The sequence below is a fragment of the Bos indicus x Bos taurus genome, chromosome 2 (genome assembly GCF_003369695.1).
Source record: "Bos indicus x Bos taurus breed Angus x Brahman F1 hybrid chromosome 2, Bos_hybrid_MaternalHap_v2.0, whole genome shotgun sequence".
Taxonomy (NCBI): Eukaryota; Metazoa; Chordata; class Mammalia; order Artiodactyla; family Bovidae; genus Bos; species Bos indicus x Bos taurus.
In genome coordinates, this window is record NC_040077.1 from 101,386,738 (window position 1) to 101,407,428 (window position 20,691).

The 20,691-nt window shown below is 36.3% G+C and overlaps 1 protein-coding gene across 1 annotated transcript in view; it reads left to right on the top strand.

Annotated features, from left to right (window-relative positions):
- The window catches only part of SPAG16 (sperm associated antigen 16), a 1,067,206-nt gene that overhangs the window by 138,206 nt on the left and 908,309 nt on the right, over positions 1-20,691 (top strand). The window contains exon 10 of the mRNA XM_027566726.1: positions 14,457-14,584. Coding sequence (XP_027422527.1) covers positions 14,457-14,584 — 128 coding nt within the window. The remainder of the gene's footprint in view (positions 1-14,456; positions 14,585-20,691) is intronic.

The following is a 20,691-nucleotide window of genomic DNA, read 5'->3' on the forward strand; positions in this document are numbered from 1 at the left end:
TCGCTCAGTCGTGTCCAACTCTTTGTGACCCCATGAATCACAGCACGCCAGGCCTCCCTGTCCATCACCAGCTCCCGGAGTTCACTCAAACTCACGTCCATCGAGTCAGTGATCCCATCCAGCCATCTTGTCCTCTGTCGTCCCTTTCTCCTCCTGCCCCCAATCCCTCCCAGCATCAGAGTCTTTTCCAATGAGTCAACTCTTCGCATGAGGTGGCCAAAGTACTGGAGTTTCAGCTTTAGCATCATTCCTTCCAAAGAAATCCCAGGGCTGATCTCCTTCAGAATGGACTGATTGGGTCTCCTTGCAGTCCAAGGGACTCTCAAGAGTCTTCTCCAACACCACAGTTCAAAAGCATAAATTCTTTGGTGCTTAGCTTTCTTCACAGTCCAACTCTCATATCCATACATATAAAGTACAGTTTACCAGTTTGCAAATGAATAACACCTCATTTGTTGTTATGTGTCTATTAAATAATTAGTGAGAGTGACCATTTCTACATGTTTACTGACTACTTTATGGGTGATTTGTGTATCTATAGACTTTTTCTTTTTTTTCCCCAAGAGTTTAGTTTTTATGATTAATTTTAAAATATCCTTCTGTACTTTATAGTATTACTTTTAAATACCAACATTTTCCTTACAGTCTTTCCTTTGACTTTTTTTTTAATATTAGACATTTTAAAAATTGTGTAATCATTAAAACTGTTTTTACTTCACAATTTCTTCCTCAATATTATGCTTGGATAGAGCTTCTGTACTCCAAAATAATATATTTACTTACATGTTATTTCTGGTTCTTTCATGATTTCTTTTTATTTTAACATTGATCTTTAATCCATTTGAAATTAATTTGGGAGCAGGATAAGATACAATTTTCTGCCTTATGTTCCCAAATAGTTAAACTAGTTTTCACAAGTTTATTCATTAATCTATATTGAATCTTCTGGAGTCTAAATCATCAAAAATGTAGATGTATCCCTCAACAAAACCGTCAGAGAGATCCCACCAGAGATCTACATTAAAAATTATTGTGCTACTTTGTAGAAGTTATTCATACAGAACTTTAATGGCATAGCTAAGAAAATATTCTTAAGTGATTTGGTCGAGGTATTTTGTGGCTTATAGCAGATTAGAAACTGCACAAAGAGGGGCTGAATAAAGAGCAGAAAGTGCTGTAATTATTATAAGTAGAAGGAGACTGAAAAACTGAAGAGTGGACAAAGTTGTACTATTCGACTGTAGTATTCATAATTTTTACCAAGCCCCTGAGGGAGGAAAAAAAAAGTTTCATTATCTTTACTCTTTTTTGTTTAGGAAGCTCATTCATTTTGGTATTTGGCAAAACTAATACAATTATGTAAAGTTTAAAAATAAAATAAAATTAAAAAAAATAAAAAGGTTTAAATCAACAGGCTTTGATGAAAGAACTGAAAAAATATGGTAAAATGAAAAGGATTTTGGAGTCAAACCAACTTGGATTTCAATTTGAGGTTCTTAACCTAAAGAATCCATGACGTTGGGGACAGGGTTAGGTTATTTTAGACTGATTTTACTCATCATAAAATGAGGATGATAAACAATCTTTGTACGTCCTTGTTGTAATCAAAGTGATATACAGTCTCATCAGGTTCATCTTTATCCACCTCCTCCTAACCTCCAAGCCTGTCTGAAGATGATTTCTTGAAAATTCCACATAGATATGGCATTCTCCTCAGCAATTTCAGGAGCTGTTTGTTTGTGGTTTATAATTAAGCCAAATGGTTCTTAAACTAGAAGAAAAGTTAAGTCTTATTTCATCAATAGATCTTAGTTAACAGAGTCCAGTTGGAGACACAAGAATACTGGCATAGATCCTGGAGCTATAGGGCAAAGAAGAAATAACTAAGACCCTAGGGCCAGAAAGATAGAATCTGATTCTTGGTCCTATCACTGAGCAATTAGCTGAATACTCCACTGACCAGCTCCTACTTGAGCTCTATTTTTGTCCATCTGTCAAAGAGAGACGATACCCAACATGCAGAGCTATTGTGAGGATTTGGCACAAATAAGTAGGTTAATCTAGAAATATACTTGAAGAATGTGGCAACCTAGAGGGGTTCTCAAGTGATAATTTAGTGGTTGTATGTTTTATTTTTGTTAGTCTTTTTACTTTAGCCTAATTTGATGTGGGTCAAAGTAAAGAATGACTCAGGCATAGCTTTTAAATACAGAAGAATTATTTGCTTGATATAGTCATATACAGAATAAACTTTAAAGAATTATTCGTTTTAGGAGTATTCCTAAAAATGCCTAAATACTTGTGAAAACATTTTGCAAGTATAATCTCTACAATCTAAAGCCACACAATGCAAACACAGATGAAGGTCAAGCAAGAACACATAAGTAAAGAGGAAGACTTTCCCTCACTCTCATTTTTATGCTCAGACTGTGAATGTCAATTAGCTCAATCAAGTCTTGCAGATAATGTCAGCTGTCAATCATTCCTAGGTAGTGATGTGTGAAGTTTGTCAGCAGGCAATGGACTACTTCAGTGATGAATGAAATAATGAGGACACAGGAGCCTGAACAAAATTTCCCTTTTTCTGGTAAATTCCTCTCAACATAGGAGTTTAGGAGAGGGAGAGAAAAATATCACATTAAAATTTGTTTTACAGCAGTGTTCATTTAATGCCATGTCTACTTGAAAACATTCATCCTTTAACCTTGTAGTTTTTAAAATTAATACAAATGGCAAATAATTGTGTGTGTTAGTTGCTCAGTCGTGTCTGACTCTTTGCGACCCCATGGACTATATATAGCCTACCAGGCTCCTCTGTTCATGGAATTCTCCAGGCAAGAGTATTGGGGTGGGTTGCCATTTCCTTCTCCAAAGGATCTTCCCTATCCAGGGATTGAACCTAGCCCGTCTCCTGCATTGCAGGTGATGCTTTACCACCTTAATTATTTGCCTGCAGTTGTAGGCACATAATTAAGCATCATAATTTTCATCTGTACTAGTCAGTGTAAGCAACATTAGCTACTACAAGAGGTAAGACCCCAAACGCAACGTGCTTTTTACAACTAAGGCTCATACTAACTGTGGGTAGTGTCACGCCTCTGCATAGCTGTCTTCCATTCAGTGACTCGTGTATATTGGCATCCATCTGGTGACAACAAAATCTGGAACTATGTTGGGATGTTTAAAAGCTAGGACTAGAAACAACTTACATTATTTCTACTTACATCCTGTTTTTCAGAACCCTGTAACTTTAACTCAGTTTAACTGTAAGGGAGGTAGGGAAATGTAAAAGAACTCTTAATAGTCTCTGCTATATTAACCAGACTTGTTTTATTTGAACAGTCTTTTAAAATCTAAGGTTTTAACTATATCATATCAAGTTGAGCCATGGTTTGAAAATACTAGTCACAAGTTTGAGGGCATTTAATATGTGTAGGCTAGATAGATTCTTTATATATATTACTTTATTTGAAAAATTAAGAAAATGCTATTCATGTGATAAAATATTCAAACAGTAAAGAAAGGTATAATATTAAAAGTAATTAGTTCTTTTCCCTTTGCTCTGATCTCTGTTGTTGTTCTGTTCTTTGCCACCATGTGGACTGTAGCATGCCAGGCTTCCCTGTCCTTTACCGTCTCTGGAGTTTGCTCAAACTCATGTCCATTGAGTTGGTGATGCCAACCAGCCATTGCATCCTCTGTCGTCCCCTTCTCCTCCTGCCCTCAATCTTTCCCAGCATTCAGGGTCTTTTCTAATTTACTACATCCATTGATGACAACTATTTTTTTTTTTTTTTCGGCTAAAACAACACTTATTTATTAAGTCAGTTCTGGAAGGCAGAAGTCTGAAATCAAGATGTCAGGTCTGGCTTTCTTCTGGAGGCCTTAGGGGAGAATCCTTTCCTAGACCTCTCTAGCTGCAAACAGAGGCTACTTAGATTGCCTGGAAAATGGTCCTTTCCTTCAACTTCAAAGGACATCACTGTAGACTCTGTTTCCATCATCCCATCCTATTTGCTGATCCTGAGCCTCCTGCCTGCTTCTTCTTATTTTATTTTTAATTTTTTTTCAATGTTTTATTGTTTTTTAATATAATTTTTTCATTTTCTAAATTGAAGTATAGTATATACAAGTGTTTCAGGTATACAGCAAACTGATTTAGATATGTTCTTTTTCAGCCTTTTTTCCATTATAGGTTATTACAAGATACTGAATATAGTTCCCTGTACTATACAGTAGGTCTCTGTTGCTTATTTATTTTATACATAGAAGTATAAATCTGTTAATCCCAAATTCCCAATTTATTTCTCTCTCTGCTTTACCCTTTGGTAATTTTAAGTTTCTTTTCTGTGTCTGTGAGTTTATTTCTGTTTTGTAAATAAGTTCATTTGTATTATTTTTTTAAGATTCCATGTATAAGTGTTATCATATGATATTTGTCTCACTTACTTCTGACTTAGGTCACTTAATATGATGATCTCTAGATGTATTCTTATTGCTACAAATGGCATTATTTCATTCTTTTTTATGGTTGATTAATATTCCATTACATGTATGTATATACATATTTCCTTTATACATTTGCCCGTTGATGGACATTTAGGTTGCTTCCGTGTCTTAGCAAGGAAATGTCAACTCACTCCAGCATTCTTGCCTGGGAAATCCCACAGACAGAGGAGCCTGGTGGGCTACAGTTCACAGTGTCTCAAAGAGACAAACAATTTAGTGACTGAACCACAGCAGCAACAACAACAACAACAACAACATCTTAGCTTCCACATCTTATAAATAGCGCTGCAGTGAACATTCACAGCTACTTCCCCTTTTTAAAATTTTTTATATTTTTATTGAAATCTAGTTCATTTATAATATTATATTGGTTTCAGGTACATAGCAGTGATTAAATATTTTTATATATTATACTCCATTTAAAGTTATTATAAAATATTGGCTATATTCCCTATACTGTATAATACATCTTTATAGCTTATTTATTTTATACTGTTGTTTATGTCTCTTAATCTTCAACCCTATCTTTCTTTTTTTTTTTTTTTCAACCCTGTCTTTCCCTTCTACCTTTTCCTCTCCCCACTGGTAACCACTAGTTTGTTCTGTATATGTGCATCTGTTTCTGTTTTACCTTATTCATCTGTTTCATTTTTTAGATTCCACATATAAATGATAATACAGTATATTTCTTTACCTATCTCAATTATTTCACTAAGCATAACAACATCTGGGTCCATCTATGTTGTTTCAAATATGTCATTCATTTTTATGGAAATAGTTCATTCTTCTTTATGACCAAGCAATATTTCATTGTTAATCACTCAGTTGTATATGATTGACTTTTTGTGATCCCATGGACTGTTGCCTGCCAGGTTCATCAGTCCATGGAACTCTCCAGGTAAGAATATTAGCAGTAGGATTGCATTCAATTCTCCAGGGGATCTTCCCAAACCAGGGATTGAACCCAGGTCCTTTTGCATTGCAGATAGATTCTTTACCATCTGAGCCACCAGGGAAGCCTACCACATATTTTTTATTCATTCATCTGTTGCTGGACAATTAAGTTGTTTTCATATCTTGACTACTGCAAATAATGCTATTATAAACATGGGAGTGCAGGTATCTTTTTAAAATATTTTTGTTTTCATCAAATATATACCCCATAGTAGAAATTCTAGCTCATATGGTTGTTCTATTTTCAATTTTTCAAGGAACCTCCCCAAAATGTTTTCCATAGTGACTATGGAAATTTAGATTCCCACCAAGTATGCTGGGACAGTTGTGGGGAAACTGACCACTGGGCAGTTTCAGTCTGCTTCCTTTGCCTTGTTTTGGGACTGAACAAGCATGTGTGCACTCTTCACAAGCAGAGTCTAACTTTCTTACAGCTCCATTGTCAGTCCCACTGGTTTTCAAACCAGCTAAGTGTATCTTGGTGTCATACACCCTAGATGGGGATTCAACTGCCCACCCCCTGGGAAGGGTTGTCCAGCCTGTGTAGTCCCACTCCTCTTCTGTGTCCCCTCCTAGGGGCTCAGTGCCAGTCTAACTGCTTCTGTTCCCTTTCTGCCTGCCTACTTGTGGGTCTTCTTCCAGTCTCTGTTTTCAGTGAGAATTGTTCCATGTTGTTGAATTTTGGATGTGTTTATGTGGGTTGGAGAAGGCAATGGCAACCCACTGGTAGGCTGCAGTCCATGGGGTTGCTAAGAGTCGGACATGACTGAAGCGACTTCACTTTTACTTTTCACTTTCATGCATTGGAGAAGGAATTGGCAACCCACTCCAATATTCTTGCCTAGAGAATCCTGTGCACAGAGGAGCCTGGTGGGTTGCCGTCCATAGGGTCGCACAGAGTTGGACATGACTGAAGCGACTTAGCATGCATGCATGCATGGGGGTTGGTGAGCTCCACATTTTCCTGCTCTTTCTTCTTGATCTCCTCCTCACGACCACTGTTAAGATTCTTGTTTTCTCTCTCTAAAAAATGTATCACAATCCATTAACCCTTACCTGTAGATCCTTTGTTTATTTTATAAAAATGGAATGATTTTAATATGCCATTCTATACATTTTTAAGTGAGTAATATAGAGTTAATTTTGCATAAATACATATAAATTTAGAGTGATATTCACAGTGTTTGACAAGTTAACATTAGAGCATGAGAACTGACCAATCAGAATAGATGCTGGATGTAGGATGGGAGAATGGTCCGGGAGCCCCAGGTGTGGCAAAAATCACCGTAATTAGGGCAATATTATAAATAAATTGGGTCAGGGCATGTACCCAAAGAAGTAGATAAAGTGTGGCTGTAAGAGGAATATAGAGTATATGCTTTGGATAGCGGCTATTTTCCAAGTAATACAAATGTTTTTCAGTATTTTAACAACTGGGCCATAGGGTTATAACAGTACTGGATGTACTTCAGTCTATTTAAAGATGGTATAGCAGAATAGTACCATAATTTTACAATAAATAAAGGTATTGATACATAATTAAGTTGTCCTTTATATCTAAAATTGTAGGAAATGCAGCATATTAGAAAATAAAAGCAAACCACAAAAACAAAAAACACAAATGAAAAAGAAAGCTTGTGTATATAATTTGGTGAAACATTGAGAGATTATCCATAAGACAAATTCCTAGCTGTGGAATTGCCAAGTCAGTTTTTATTTTGATTGATATTTGTTTGAAAATGTCAAGTCAGTTTATAGTCATCCAAAGTGAAGAAATATTTTCCATATCTTATCCAACAGTTTGCATTATTACATTAAAAAACATAACTTTACTCAATTTGATAATTGAAAGATTAAGGAAATATCCATTCTTGCTTAGTCATCATTTTGTAATAGTTGAAAACTTGTTAGATTTGGAGACATTTAGATATAGAACATTATATCTACTACTGTGGGCAAGAATGAAATGGAGTAGCCATCATAGTCAACAAAAGACTCCAAAATGCAGTACTTGGATGCAGTCCCCAAAACGGCAGAATGATCTCTGTTCGTGTCCAAGGCTAACCATTCAATATCACGGTAATCCAAGTCTATGTCCTGACCAGTAATGCTGAAGAAGCTGCAGTTGAACAGTTCTCTGAAGACTTACAAGACCTTCTAGAACTAACACCCAAAAAAGATATCCTTTTCATTATAGGGGGCTGGAATGCAAAAGTAGGGAGTCAATAAATAGTTGGAGTAAGGGGCAAATTTGGTCTTGGAGTGCAGAATGAAGCAGGGCAAAGGCTAACTAATAGAGTTATGCCAAGAGAATACACTGGTCATAGCAAACACCCTCTTCCAACAACACAACAGAAAACTCCACACATGGACATCACAGGATGGTCAATACTGAAATCAGATTGATTATATTCTTTGTAGCCAAAGATGGAGAAGCTCTATATAGTCAGCAAAGACAAGACTGGAAGCTGACTGTGGCTCAGATCATGAACTCCTTATGGCAAAATTAAGACTTTTAAATTGAAGAAAGTAGGGAAAACCACTAACCATTCAGGTATGACCTAAATCAAATTCCTTATGATTATACAATGGAAGTGAGAAATAGATTCAAGGGATTAGATCTGATAGAGTGCCTGATGAACTATGGATGGAGGTTTGTGGCCTCGTACAGGAGGCAGTGATCAAGACCATCCCCACGAAAAAGAAATGCAAAGAGGCAAAATGGTTGTCTGAGGAGGCCTTACAAATAGCTATGAAAAGAAGAGAAGCTAAAGGCAAAGGAGAAAAGGAAAGATATACCCATTAGAATGCAGAGTTCCAAAGAATAGCAAGGAGAGATAAGAAAGCCTTCCTCAGTGATCAGTGCAAAGAAATAGAGGAAAACAACAGAATGGGAAAGACTAGAGACCTCTTCAAGAAAATTTGAGATACCAAGAGATATTTTCATGCAAAGATGGGCACAATAAAGGACAGAATGGTATGGCTGTAACAGAAGCAGAAGATATTAAGAAGACATGGCAAGAATACACAGAAGAACTGTACAAAAAAGTTCTTCATAACCCAGGTAATCACGATGGTGTGATCACTCATGTAGAGCCAGACATCCTGGAATGTAAAGTCAAGTGGGCCTTAGGAAGCATCACAACGAACAAAGCTAGTGGAGGTGATGGAATTCCAGTTGAGTTATTTCAGATCCTAAAACATGATGCTGTGAAAGTGCTGCAGTCAATATGCCAGCAAATTTGAAAAACTCAGCAGTAGCCACAGGACTGAAAAAGTTCAGATGCCAAAGAATGCTCAAACTACCACATAATTACACTCATCTCACAGGCTCACAAAGTAATGCTCAAAATTCTCCAAGCCAGGCTTCAATGGTACGTGAATCGTGAACTTCCAGATGTTCAAGCTGGATTTAGAAAAGGCAGCGGAACCAGATATCAAATTGCCAACGTCCGTTGGATCATCAAAAAAGCAAGAGAGATCCATAAAATTGTCTACTTCTGCTTTATTGACTATGCCAAAGCCTTTGACCGTATGGATCACAAGAAAAGTGTGGAAAAATTTTCAAGATATAGGAATACCAGACCACCTGACATGCCTCCTGAGAAATCTGCATGTAGGTCAAGAAGCAACAATTAGAACTGGACATGGAAAAACAGACTGGTTCCAAATCGGGAAAGGAGTACATCAAGGCTGTATATTGTCACACTGCTTATTTAACATATGCAGAGTACATCATAAAAAATGCTTGGCTGGATGAAGCACAAACTTGAATTAAGATTGTCAGTAGAAGCATCAATAACCTCAGATATGCAGTTGACACTACCCTTATGGTAGAACGTGAAGAACAACTAAAGAGCCTCTTGATGAAAGTGAAAGAGAAGAGTGAAAAATCTGTCTTAAAGCTCAACATTCAGAAAACTAAGATCATGGCATCTTGACAGTCTTTATTTTGGGGGGCTCCAGAATCACTGCAGATGGTGACTGCAGCCATGAAATTAAAAGACGCTTGCTGCTTGAAAGAAAAGTTATACCAACCTAGACAGCATATTAAAAAGCAGAGACATTTCTTTGCCAACAAAGGTCCATCTAGTCAAGGCTATTATTTTTCCAGTTGTCCTGTATGGATATGAGGGTTGGACTATAAAGAAAGCTGAGCACCGAAGAATTGATGCTTTTGAACTGTGGTGTTGGAGAAGACTCTTGAGAGTACCTTGGACAGCAAGGAGATCCAACCAGTCCATCCTAAAGCAAATCAGTCCTGAATATTCATTGGAAGCACTGATGCTGAAGCTGAGCTGACACATTTGAAAAGACACTGATGCTGGGAAAGATTGAAGACAGGAGGAAAGGGGACAACAGAGGATGAGATGGTTGTATGGCATTACTGACTCGATGGATGTGAGTTTGATCAAGCTCCGGGAGTTGGTCAGAAAAGCCTGGAGTGCTGCAGTCCATGGGGTTGCCAAGAGACAGACACAACTGAGTGACTGAACTGAACTGAGTTAGACTGGTTGCTTGTATTTGGATTAATTACTATGAGTTTGTCTTCTCAAGTGTAAAATGGAGATATTATAAATGTCAAAACAATATTGTCTGGTTTGTTCTTCCAGATTAATTTTAGAATGATTTTCTAAGGCTCCTCAAAATTCGCAGTAAAGTTTTTATTTGAAATATATTAAATATTTAAATCAAACTTCTCAAGAACTTTGTTAATAGACTTCCTGAGTCCGTGGGATATCTATATTAAATCAATCCCTGTTTTATATCTCTGAATAAAGTATGTTTTTCTTGAGATTTACTGAGTTTTGTATTAGCGTTCTACAAGGTAAGTGTGTTTTATTGTTGCTAGATTTAATGAAATGTTTTTCTTTTATATCTTCTGTTCATTAATTGCATATATGAACATTACTACTTTATAACTGTAGTACATTTATAGTTATATGATCTCTTTATAATTCCCTTTTCCCATTTAGCTTTATACATATTACTGATCTATCTCTAATGTCTATCAATGTAAATCACAATATATGCAATATGATAACTTTATCTACTTCATTCCTAGAGTTTTATTGCATATTTCTTCACCTTAATATTGTCTACATATTTCTACTCTAGCTGTCCTTTTCATTTATACTATTCCTTCTTGAGACTGAGTCCTTGTAAGGGAAGGAGTGTATTCTCCTTATATTTGTGGTCTGGTAAAATTAAACTAATGCCTGACATGAAGTAAACACTCAAATGTTTTAAGTGAATGCCTGAGTGAATAATTTTGAGCTTCAGATTCAAGATTGTTGTGGGTTATCAATGGAAAGCATTAAACAAGACAGAGAAGAAGACAGAAGTTAAATGGCACAGACACAGAGCCTTGGTACCCAAGAGACTCATGTGGAAGGAGGCCAAATAGATAATTGACTTCCCAATCAGGATAGATACAGAGGATACCTAACTGATACATCACTGAAGTGGAGAGAAAGTTGCCCATCTGGTCTTTCATCCTGTGAATATAAGCAGCAAGGCTGTGTTAATCCCAACTGGCTGGTCAGTGAAGCAAGAGAACTCCATTTATTATTGATTCCGGGACAAAGAGAGACAGCCAGCAGTTAACCAGATATGGGACTGAACTCTGACAGGTTGTATCATAGGAAACTATTCTGTAATCAGCATACCAGAAGAAATTAAACCTTTGATTTGATTAAGAGAAAGTGTTTTATAATAAATAAGTAAAGTATGAAATAACTCAATGAATTTACTCACCAGTTGAGACTAACATGTGCCACTAATTGCAGCAATAATAAAAATAAACACAGAACTAGCTAATGTTTATTAAGGATTTATTAGATGCCAAGCATGTGATTGGTGCTGTACAGAGATTAACTCACTTAATCCTCAAGTCAATGAATTCAGTGTGATTTTGGTTGTATTTTACATGTGGGAAAATACAGCTTAGAAAGCTTGGTGAGTAGCTTGAATAAATTCACATACTAGTATGTGGTGAAACTGATTTGTGAGGAAAAGTCACAATTATCAATCACTACTTTTTTTCACGTGAAGAGCTTTAACATAAATACCAATGTCAGAGCTTCACTTTCAGGCATTATTACTTAATTGATCTGGAGTAGGGTTTGGTGATATTGGTATTTTTTAAAAAGCTACATGGTGATTTCAACATGTACTGAGTTGAGAACCATTGACCTACCAAGGCCCATTACTGACAGTGTAGCCTTGCCCTCCAGTTGTACCTTGTCAATACAAAGGAAGGACAATAGTCATATAATTTCAAATAGTTTTAAGATTTATTTTCATTCTTCTATCCTCTGTGCATTGTCCGTATTTATTTATCCTGGGTTTACCTCTCTGATCCTGCCTGCTGATTGATTGTTTCCTGCCTGCTATTGTCTCCTGGAATGTTTCAGTATACAGCCTGGGTTATAAAGTATCTTATGTTTTGCCTCTGCTGCTGCTGCTGCTGCTACTAAGTCGCTTCAGTCGTGTCTGACTCTGTGTGACCCCATAGACGGCAGCCCACCAGGCTCCTCCATCCATGGGATTCTCCATATCTATATTGAGATAGGATTGCTATTATCATGCCTTCACTGCTCTTGTAAATCTTTCCCTATATTCTTCTCAGTTTTATCAAACAGGTTGTAGTTGATTAGGTTTTATTAAAATCAGTTGATTAGGTTTCTTAAATGCCTCATTGTATTAGTTTTACTAATGATTGATTTAACAGTGCTTATACAAATTGCTGTAAATAATAAGTTTCTGGTTCTAGATATTTCCATGTAGTCAAAAAATTACACTAAGACCAGATTCCCACCACTTTTCTGTATTTTCCAACATAATAATTTACCCTTCCTCCATTGCTAACACAGGCAATATTATTAAAATGAAGTACTATCACAACAATAGGGAAATGGGCAGAAGGCATATATACACACTTGAGGAAAAATGAAGTACAAAAAGAAATATAAAAATAGTCAATCTAATCAGTGAAACACCAATGAAATATTTTTATATATGGATTAGCAACATTTTTTTCAGATATTCTACCTTATAATTTATATATTTATTATTTTATTGTTCATGGTGTCATCATGATTGAATGCAGTCTCCACAAGGGAGGCAATTTTGTCTGTTTTGGTCAGTGATATATTGTAAGATCTGAAGCCAATGCCTGTCCTTACATAGACAATAATAAATATTTCCCAAAGAAATAAATACTTGTGTGAGTGGGTCCATAACAAAGATGTGTGGTGCATTGTATATATTATTATAAAACTGGCAGGGGTATGAATTCATGTAATAATTCTAAAGAGAAATCTGTGAAAGGGTATCATGATTTAAAAAAAATATATTTTCTTTGGATGATTATTCACTTACACTTCTAAACTGTGCTTTAAGGATGCAGTCAGTAAAGTAGAGATTTATAGATAGAAAACCATGTTCATAGCATTGATAATCATATGGGAAACAAATATAGCTTATTTTAAGTAAAATGTGGTGTTTGCATTCTTTCAAAATAGACTACTGTGAAAATGCAGTAATGTTAAATGAAAGATGGAGGGTGGATAATAGAGGATGGTTCCAATTTTGTAAAAATTGAGATACAGAGATAAACAAGTTGTAAACCAAAGTGATAACACTAATTATTATCACTCAGATTCTCAGAGCTACCAGGGAATCTAATAGTAATTAATCTGGTAGTAAAAAAAGTTTAATTTTTTTTTTGTAGTAGTATAAAATGCATAAAATTTCTAAAAGAATGTATTAATATATTGCTTTGTGATCAGAAAGATACTTCATTTATTAAAATTATCTTTGTAATTCTCCAAACTCTGAGGATATATTAAATAATCTGTTACAATGTAACCTTCACAGGGCAAGTCTTTTTATCTGCTTTGTTCATTAGTGGATTCCCCATACCTAGAATAATGTTTGGGATAAAGTAGTACTCCAAAATACCTTTTGAACAAATGAATGCATGTGCAAACAACTAATGTGTCTCCCTCTTTTGAAGGCAATTTCAAAGTGTTAAGGACTGATCAGTTCCTTTTTCTGTTGAGTTGAACAATTGATCCATCCATCTGGTGGCTCAGTTTGTAAAAAGTCTGCCTGCAGTGCCGGAGACCCAGGTTCAATACCTGAGTCGGAAAGATCCCTTGGAGAAAGAAATGGCAACCCACTTCAGTATTCTTCCATGGAGAATTCCATGGACAGAGGAGCCTGTGGGCTATAGTCCATGCAGTCACAAAGAGTCGGACAGGACTGAATGATTAACACTTCACTTTCAAGTGCTATTCATAGGATGTCTTCTTTCCACTTAGGAGAGACTGCTTTCTCAGGGGATGAAAATTATCTTTTTCATCATTTTGGAGGGAAATGACCAATACATGGCAGATGTGGATTCTAATGTATGTGAAATTTAAAATGCTTATGACAGAAATCTTTTGGACTGCAGCCTACCAGGCTCCTCTGTCCATGGGATTTTCTAGACAAAAGTACTGGAGTGGGGTGCCATTGCCTTCTCTGTTATCTTTAGTAAGTAACTTTAAATTATCTGAGTGTCCTCAGATGTAAAGAAAACCATAATTGTTAGTGAATATTGTTATTTTGTTATCCAGTTAAAATTTGTTCAGTTCCCCATCTATAGAGAACAAAAGGAATATAAAAATAATACTGTTGGGGATAGAAACTTATTGAAAAAGGACAATAGGCCAATAATATATAAGAAATGCTATATTATGTTTCATTGTAATTCAGTAAAGGGATGTTTGCAAGTAAGTTTTACCATGTAGCATGCAGTTTAGATTTATGCAGTTAGATATATTCCTTATTTAAAAATTTATATTTATTGCATATTTTCTCAAAACTAAAATCAAGAATGATGGATTTAATAGTAGCATTTGTTTTTTAATAAAATATTAAATAAGACTGTATCAGTGTGTACAATGAGTTTCTATTTTACACAGAGTTCTTTATTTTTTCTCTAGGATTCAGAATTTCCTACACATATGCAACCAAATCCAAACCTGGATTTAGGCAAAGAGAATCTTTGTCCAGCAAAATTTGACTACAAGCTGAATAACATATTCAGACTTCACGAACTTCCAGTGAGCTGGTAGGATTCTTGATGTTTTATTAATACTTTTGAGGTTTTATTGTCATGTCTAAATTTTGATGCTCTTGTAGCTGTTTATGATCAAAGTGGTTTGCTCTTAGCCTGTATCTGAAGTTACTACTTGTAACACTGAAAGAATCTGCTTAAAGCTGCTGCAAGAACCTCAATACTAATTGGTTTAGGCACTTGATGGCAGTACAGCCCAAGTGCACAACTGTGCATATTTAATGTAGAGGTTGCAGTTCTTGGTTAAAATGAAGCACACGTTGTTTTTAGAGAGGTTTGTAGGATTTTTTTAAAAATAGGATCTCAGCAACTATGCATTTCATTTGATTATTTTACCTAAAATTTTGCCAGTGTACTTTTTTTTCCTCATTAACACATTGTTTTGTTTTCTTTTGAGGATCATAGTTTTGCAAACCATAATCATATCAGTGTGAAAGTGAAGCCTATTATTTGGTATTTATTAAAATGTACTATTTTATGAATCTGAATATTTACATTTATAGCAAATGTTTAAAATCTTGTAAAATTTATACTGCTCTTATTTAGAGTGTTTGAGAAAAATATTTCTGTGAAGAATCAGTAAATATACAGCCTATCATAGATTTCTATGGTAGATTAATTTCTTACTAAGTGGTCAGCTTTTGTAAATAATCATAGATATATCATTTTGATTACAGTTTAGGTAAGTAATATTGTTTTCTTGTATTTGTTCATATAATCCCAAGTTTATTACTGACCTTTAAGAACTCTAGGATTTGTACAAAAATACTTGACATACATGTTTGTCATAATAACTCCTGTTATATTTGAAAGAAAATGAAAAGTGAAAGTGTTAGTCACTCAATTGTGTCCGACTCTTTGTGGCCCCATGGACTGTAGCCCGCCTGGCTCCTCTGTCCATGGGATTCTCCGGGCAAGAAGAGTCTCGTGGGTTGCCTTTTCTTCTCCAGGGAATCTCCCCCACTCAGGGATGGAACCTGGGTCTCCACTTTGCAGGCAGACTCTACCAATTGAGCCCCTAGGGAAGCCCCTGTTATGTTTAATGAGGACGAATGTCTCAGAAGAGAGTGTTAACCAACTCTAATAACATACACTTACCTGTGATGAGATTTTCATTTGCTCTGAATGAACTTCTGTGGAATTTACTTTCTAAGACCCATTTGTTTGATTATTTGCATGTACCAAGAATACTGTCTATGGTACCCTGCTTATGAGCACAGTAAATATGATCTTTTCTGCCATGATGAAAACCTGTAGGTTAATGAATTGAAAAAGTTTGTTAGTAAAAAGAACTATAATAATGATACATTCATTCCTTAAATAGTCTATTTCAACTTAAAACAGTTCATCTGCACTCACATCCCAGTCTGTTGATGTAAGGTCATGACTTTTTATTTGATTAAGTGACTGTTGACTGGAATTCTACATCATATTTCTTTCCAATAATGCATCACCAACAAGTTCAATTTTGTAATTTCTGTAATCTAAAACAAGAGCTTGAGACACTCAGATGATCTCCTCACTTTTCTGCAGCATTTATTTAATTTTCATTGATAGCAGTTCTGCTTATCACACTCATATTTCATCACCTTGATTAATTTTTAATTATTTCACAGTAGCAAACACAACAGGCTTTTGAAGGGCGAATAACAAACTCCTTTGATGCTTTGTGATCCTGGACCTCAGCTGGTAGGAACAGCCTGTGCTAGTCTGCTGGTGCACAATCTGGGATCTCTGAACAGTCTAGGTACTGTAAGCGCAGCCTACAGTGACCAATGACTATGTGAAGGTTAAGAGAGAAGCTTTCGCTAAATGAAAACAAGGAAAAGAAAACATGGGAAACATTTGACTCTTAGTCAAAGACAAAATCTAGATTTCAGCTGAATTTATTTGCAGCCTTTGGAAAGACAGCTGCCCTGATAACTACTACTGCAACCCAGGGAACAATTTCTCTGTCATAATCTTCACTAGTTAGCCCATTAGGAGAAAATATTCTAGCATTATGAGTTAGACAGTAAGAAAAAACAGATCAATTGTGAGTAGAAAATGATAATCACTAATCTTCCAGAGTAACATACCTCAAAGGAAAATTAAGCTGTGACTTTGGGACAACTCATTTCCCTGGGAACCCCCCTCCCTTTTTTTTTTTTCTCTCTGACTGTTTCTTTTCAATTTGTCTCACTTTCTGCTTCCTGATACAGCCATTTCTTTTGGGTTCCAGGTTTGTTTTTCCCTCTCCTACCTTGTTTTCTTCTACTGCTTTCTCTGTATTCTTATTGTATACCACCAGTCCTTAACCGGCCATAATAAAAAACTCAACTGTAAATTTATAGTGTTGCTCAGATAATTTAATATTCTCTGTTCTTAATTTTAAAACCAGTTACCACACTCCCTTCAGTCCTTATATACACGCAGAAGTTTGGCACTTTATAAGTCTTTAATGTTGCTCAGTCCATCGGTCATGTCCAGCTCTTTTAGACCCCATGGACTTCAGCACTCCAGGCTTCCCTGTCCTTTACTATCTCCCAGAGTTTGCTCAAACTCATGTCCATTGAGTCGATGATGCCATCCAATCATCTTATCCTCTGTTGCCCCTTTCTCATCCTGCCCTCAGTCTTTCCCAGTATTAGGTTCTTTTTTTTAAATTTTTTTTATTTTTAAACTTTACATAATTGTATTAGTTTTGCCAAATATCAAAATGAATCCACCACAGGTATACATGTGTTCCCCATCCTGAACCCTCCTCCCTCCTCCCTCCCCATACCATCCCTCTGGGTCGTCCCAGTGCTCTAGCCCCATGCATCCAGTATCGTGCATCGAACCTGGACTGGCATCTCGTTTCATACATGATATTTTACATGTTTCAATGCCATTCTCCCAAATCTTCCCACCCTCTCCCTCTCCCATAGAGTCCATAAGACTGTTCTATACATCAGTGTCTCTTTTGCTGTCTCGTACAAAGGGTTATTGTTACCATCTTTCTAAATTCCATATATATGCGTTAGTATACTGTAATGGTGTTTTTCCTTCTGGCTTACTTCACTCTGTATAATAGGCTCCAGTTTCATCCACCTCATTAGAACTGATTCAAATGTATTCTTTTTAATGGCTGAGTAATACTCCATTGTGTATATGTACCACAGCTTTCTTATCCATTCATCTGCTGATGGACATCTAGGTTGCTTCCATGTCCTGGCTATTATAAACAGTGCTGCGATGAACATTGGGGTACACGTGTCTCTTTCCCTTCTGAGGAGAACACAGGCAAAACACTCTCTGACATACATCACAGCAGGATCCTCTATGACCCACCTCCCAGAATATTGGAAATAAAAGCAAAAATAAACAAATGGAACCTAATTAACCTTAAAAGCTTCTGCACATCAAAGGAAACTATTAGCAAGGTGAAAAGACAGCCTTCAGAATGGGAGAAAATAATAGCAAATGAAGCAACTGACAAGCAACTAATCTCAAAAATATACAAGCAACTCCTACAGCTCAACTCCAGAAAAATAAATGACCCAATCAAAAAATGGGCCAAAGAACTAAATAGACATTTCTCCAAAGAAGACATACAGATGGCTAACAAACATGAAAAGATGCTCAACATCACTCATTATCAGAGAAATGCAAATCAAAACCACTATGAGGTACCATTTCACACCAGTCAGAATGGCTGCGATCCAAAAGTCTACAAATAATAAATGCTGGAGAGGGCATGGAGAAAAGGGAACCCTCTTACACTGTTGGTGGGAATGCAAACTAGTACAGCCACTATGGAGAACAGTGTGGAGATTCCTTAAAAAACTGGAAATAGAACTGCCTTATGATCCAGCAATCCCACTGCTGGGCATACACACTGAGGAAACCAGTATTAGGTTCTTTTCCAGTGAGTCAACTCTTTGCATAAGGTGGCCAAAGTATTGGAGCTTCAGCTTTAGCATCCATCTTTCCAGTGAATAGTCAGGGTTGATTTCCTTTAGGATTAACTGCTTTGATCTCCTTGCTCTCCAAGGGACTCTCAAGAGTCTTCTCTAACACCACAGTTTGAAGACATCAGTTCTTCAGTGCTCAGCCTCCTTTATGGTCCAACTGTCACATCCATACATGACTACTGGAAAAACCATAGCTCTGACTATGTGGACCTTTGTCAGCATAGTGACGTCTCTGCTTTCTAATACACCATCTAGGTTTATAATAGTTTTTCTTCCAAGGAACAAGTGTCTTTTAATTTCATGGCTGCAGTCACTGTCTGCAGTGATTTTGGAGTGCAAGAAAATATAGTCTGTCACTGTTTCCATTGTTTCCTCATCTATTTGCCATGAAGTTATGGGACTCGATGCCATGATCTCACTTTTTTGAATGTTGAGGTCTTTAATAGTATAATGTTCATTGACTCAATTATATGTTTCTTTGAAGAATAAAAAAAATTGCTTTATATGTAGCTGTGAATTTATTTTGATTTTAAATTACCATGAGTGTAAATGAAATTCTTCCTCTATGGTGTATAGGTTTCTTAACTTCATCAAAATAACAATAACAGTAATAACAATGATAATGAAAGAATGTCAATAATAACAATAAACCATTTTAGTAAGCATCTGTAAATGCCAGGATTCAGCTGTTTCCCCTGTTTCTTTATGTCCCTCTGTCTCTGTCTCTTTTACTTACACATTCACACACACACAGATGAGGCTCAGAAACCTTGTGAATTACACAGAAAGAATTTGTATCAGGTCCAGTTAACTCAAAAACAAACCACAAAATAGTGGATAAGTCCATACATTGTATTAAAGAAAAAGACCAAGGAAATAGTTTCTATTTTTACAATCAAGCATATAAATTTGTCAGTAACCTACAACTATATAACCCATGAGTTTGGCCAAGATACTTTTTCCCCTGACAAATTTAACCTAGGATAATTGCTTTAAACTTAAATATTAAAATAATTCATTAGACTGTTTTTAAGTGCAGAATTTGCTAATTATATATTGTTTCCCTGGAAAACACAGATTTATTAAAATGTATTTTTGCTGGATTTTTCTAATAAGGTCATAATAAAATAAATGCACATTAAATTCCATATACTTTAAAAATTCTTGGTGTCTTACTAATTTTCATTTTATAGAGTGCAGTTTCATAGGTTAAATCAGATTAGTTAACAGAGTTTTTGAATACTAAGATAGCTGTCTTTCTCCTGCCTTTACAAGATGCTTTACATCAGCCTAGAACATTAACTCCCATTAGTTAAAAAAAAAAAAATTTTCTTGACCAACCACCCCCTCCCTGCCCCCACCAAACCTATGCTGTTTCCCCAGAAGCTGCTCTGCTCATTTCCCTAAAAAGGTTAGCAGTAGTGCTGATTGAACTAACAGTTTTTACTTACTCTTCCCATTCAGTGGAACTCCTCTGTCCTCTACTCTGGAACTGACTCTTGTCAGTCATTGGCTGCTGCCATGCCCACCACCAGTGGCCACTCACTCATTCTCCTCTTAGCTGCAGTTGATACAGCCCACCACCCCTGTGATTACTCTCTTGACTTCATTATTTGCCTGGTCCTGGTCTTCCTGCTGGGTCCCAGACTGTCCTGCTCAGTGTCTTGTCAGTAGGCTGCTTCTCTTCTGCCAGACTTATGGCTGGTAACTGCTCTGGCTCAGCCTTCTGGCTTCATCTTTTCACAGTCTACACTTTTTCCTGTGGCCTCTTCCAAGCTCAGTCTTTAAGTACTCTCCACAGAGTAGGAAATGGCAACCCGCTCCAGTATTCTTACCTGAAAAATCCCATGGACAGAGGAGCTTGTTAGACTACATTCCATGGGGTCACAAAGAGTCAGACATGACTGGGCAGCTGATCACACAATGATAGATAATCCCCTTGGCAATATCTCTACCATTGACATCTCCCTTGGGCTTGAACACCTAATAGGCTTTTTCAAATTACCATGTTCAGAAAGAACTCTTGTTTTCCCTCAGAAAACTGGCTCTACTGATCTTCACCATTTTGCAAAAGCAAAATGTGAATTTACATGAACTTATTCAAGCTAAAAGCCTAGAAGTAATTTTAATTACTCATTCTCTCACCCCACAATTCCCACCATCAAT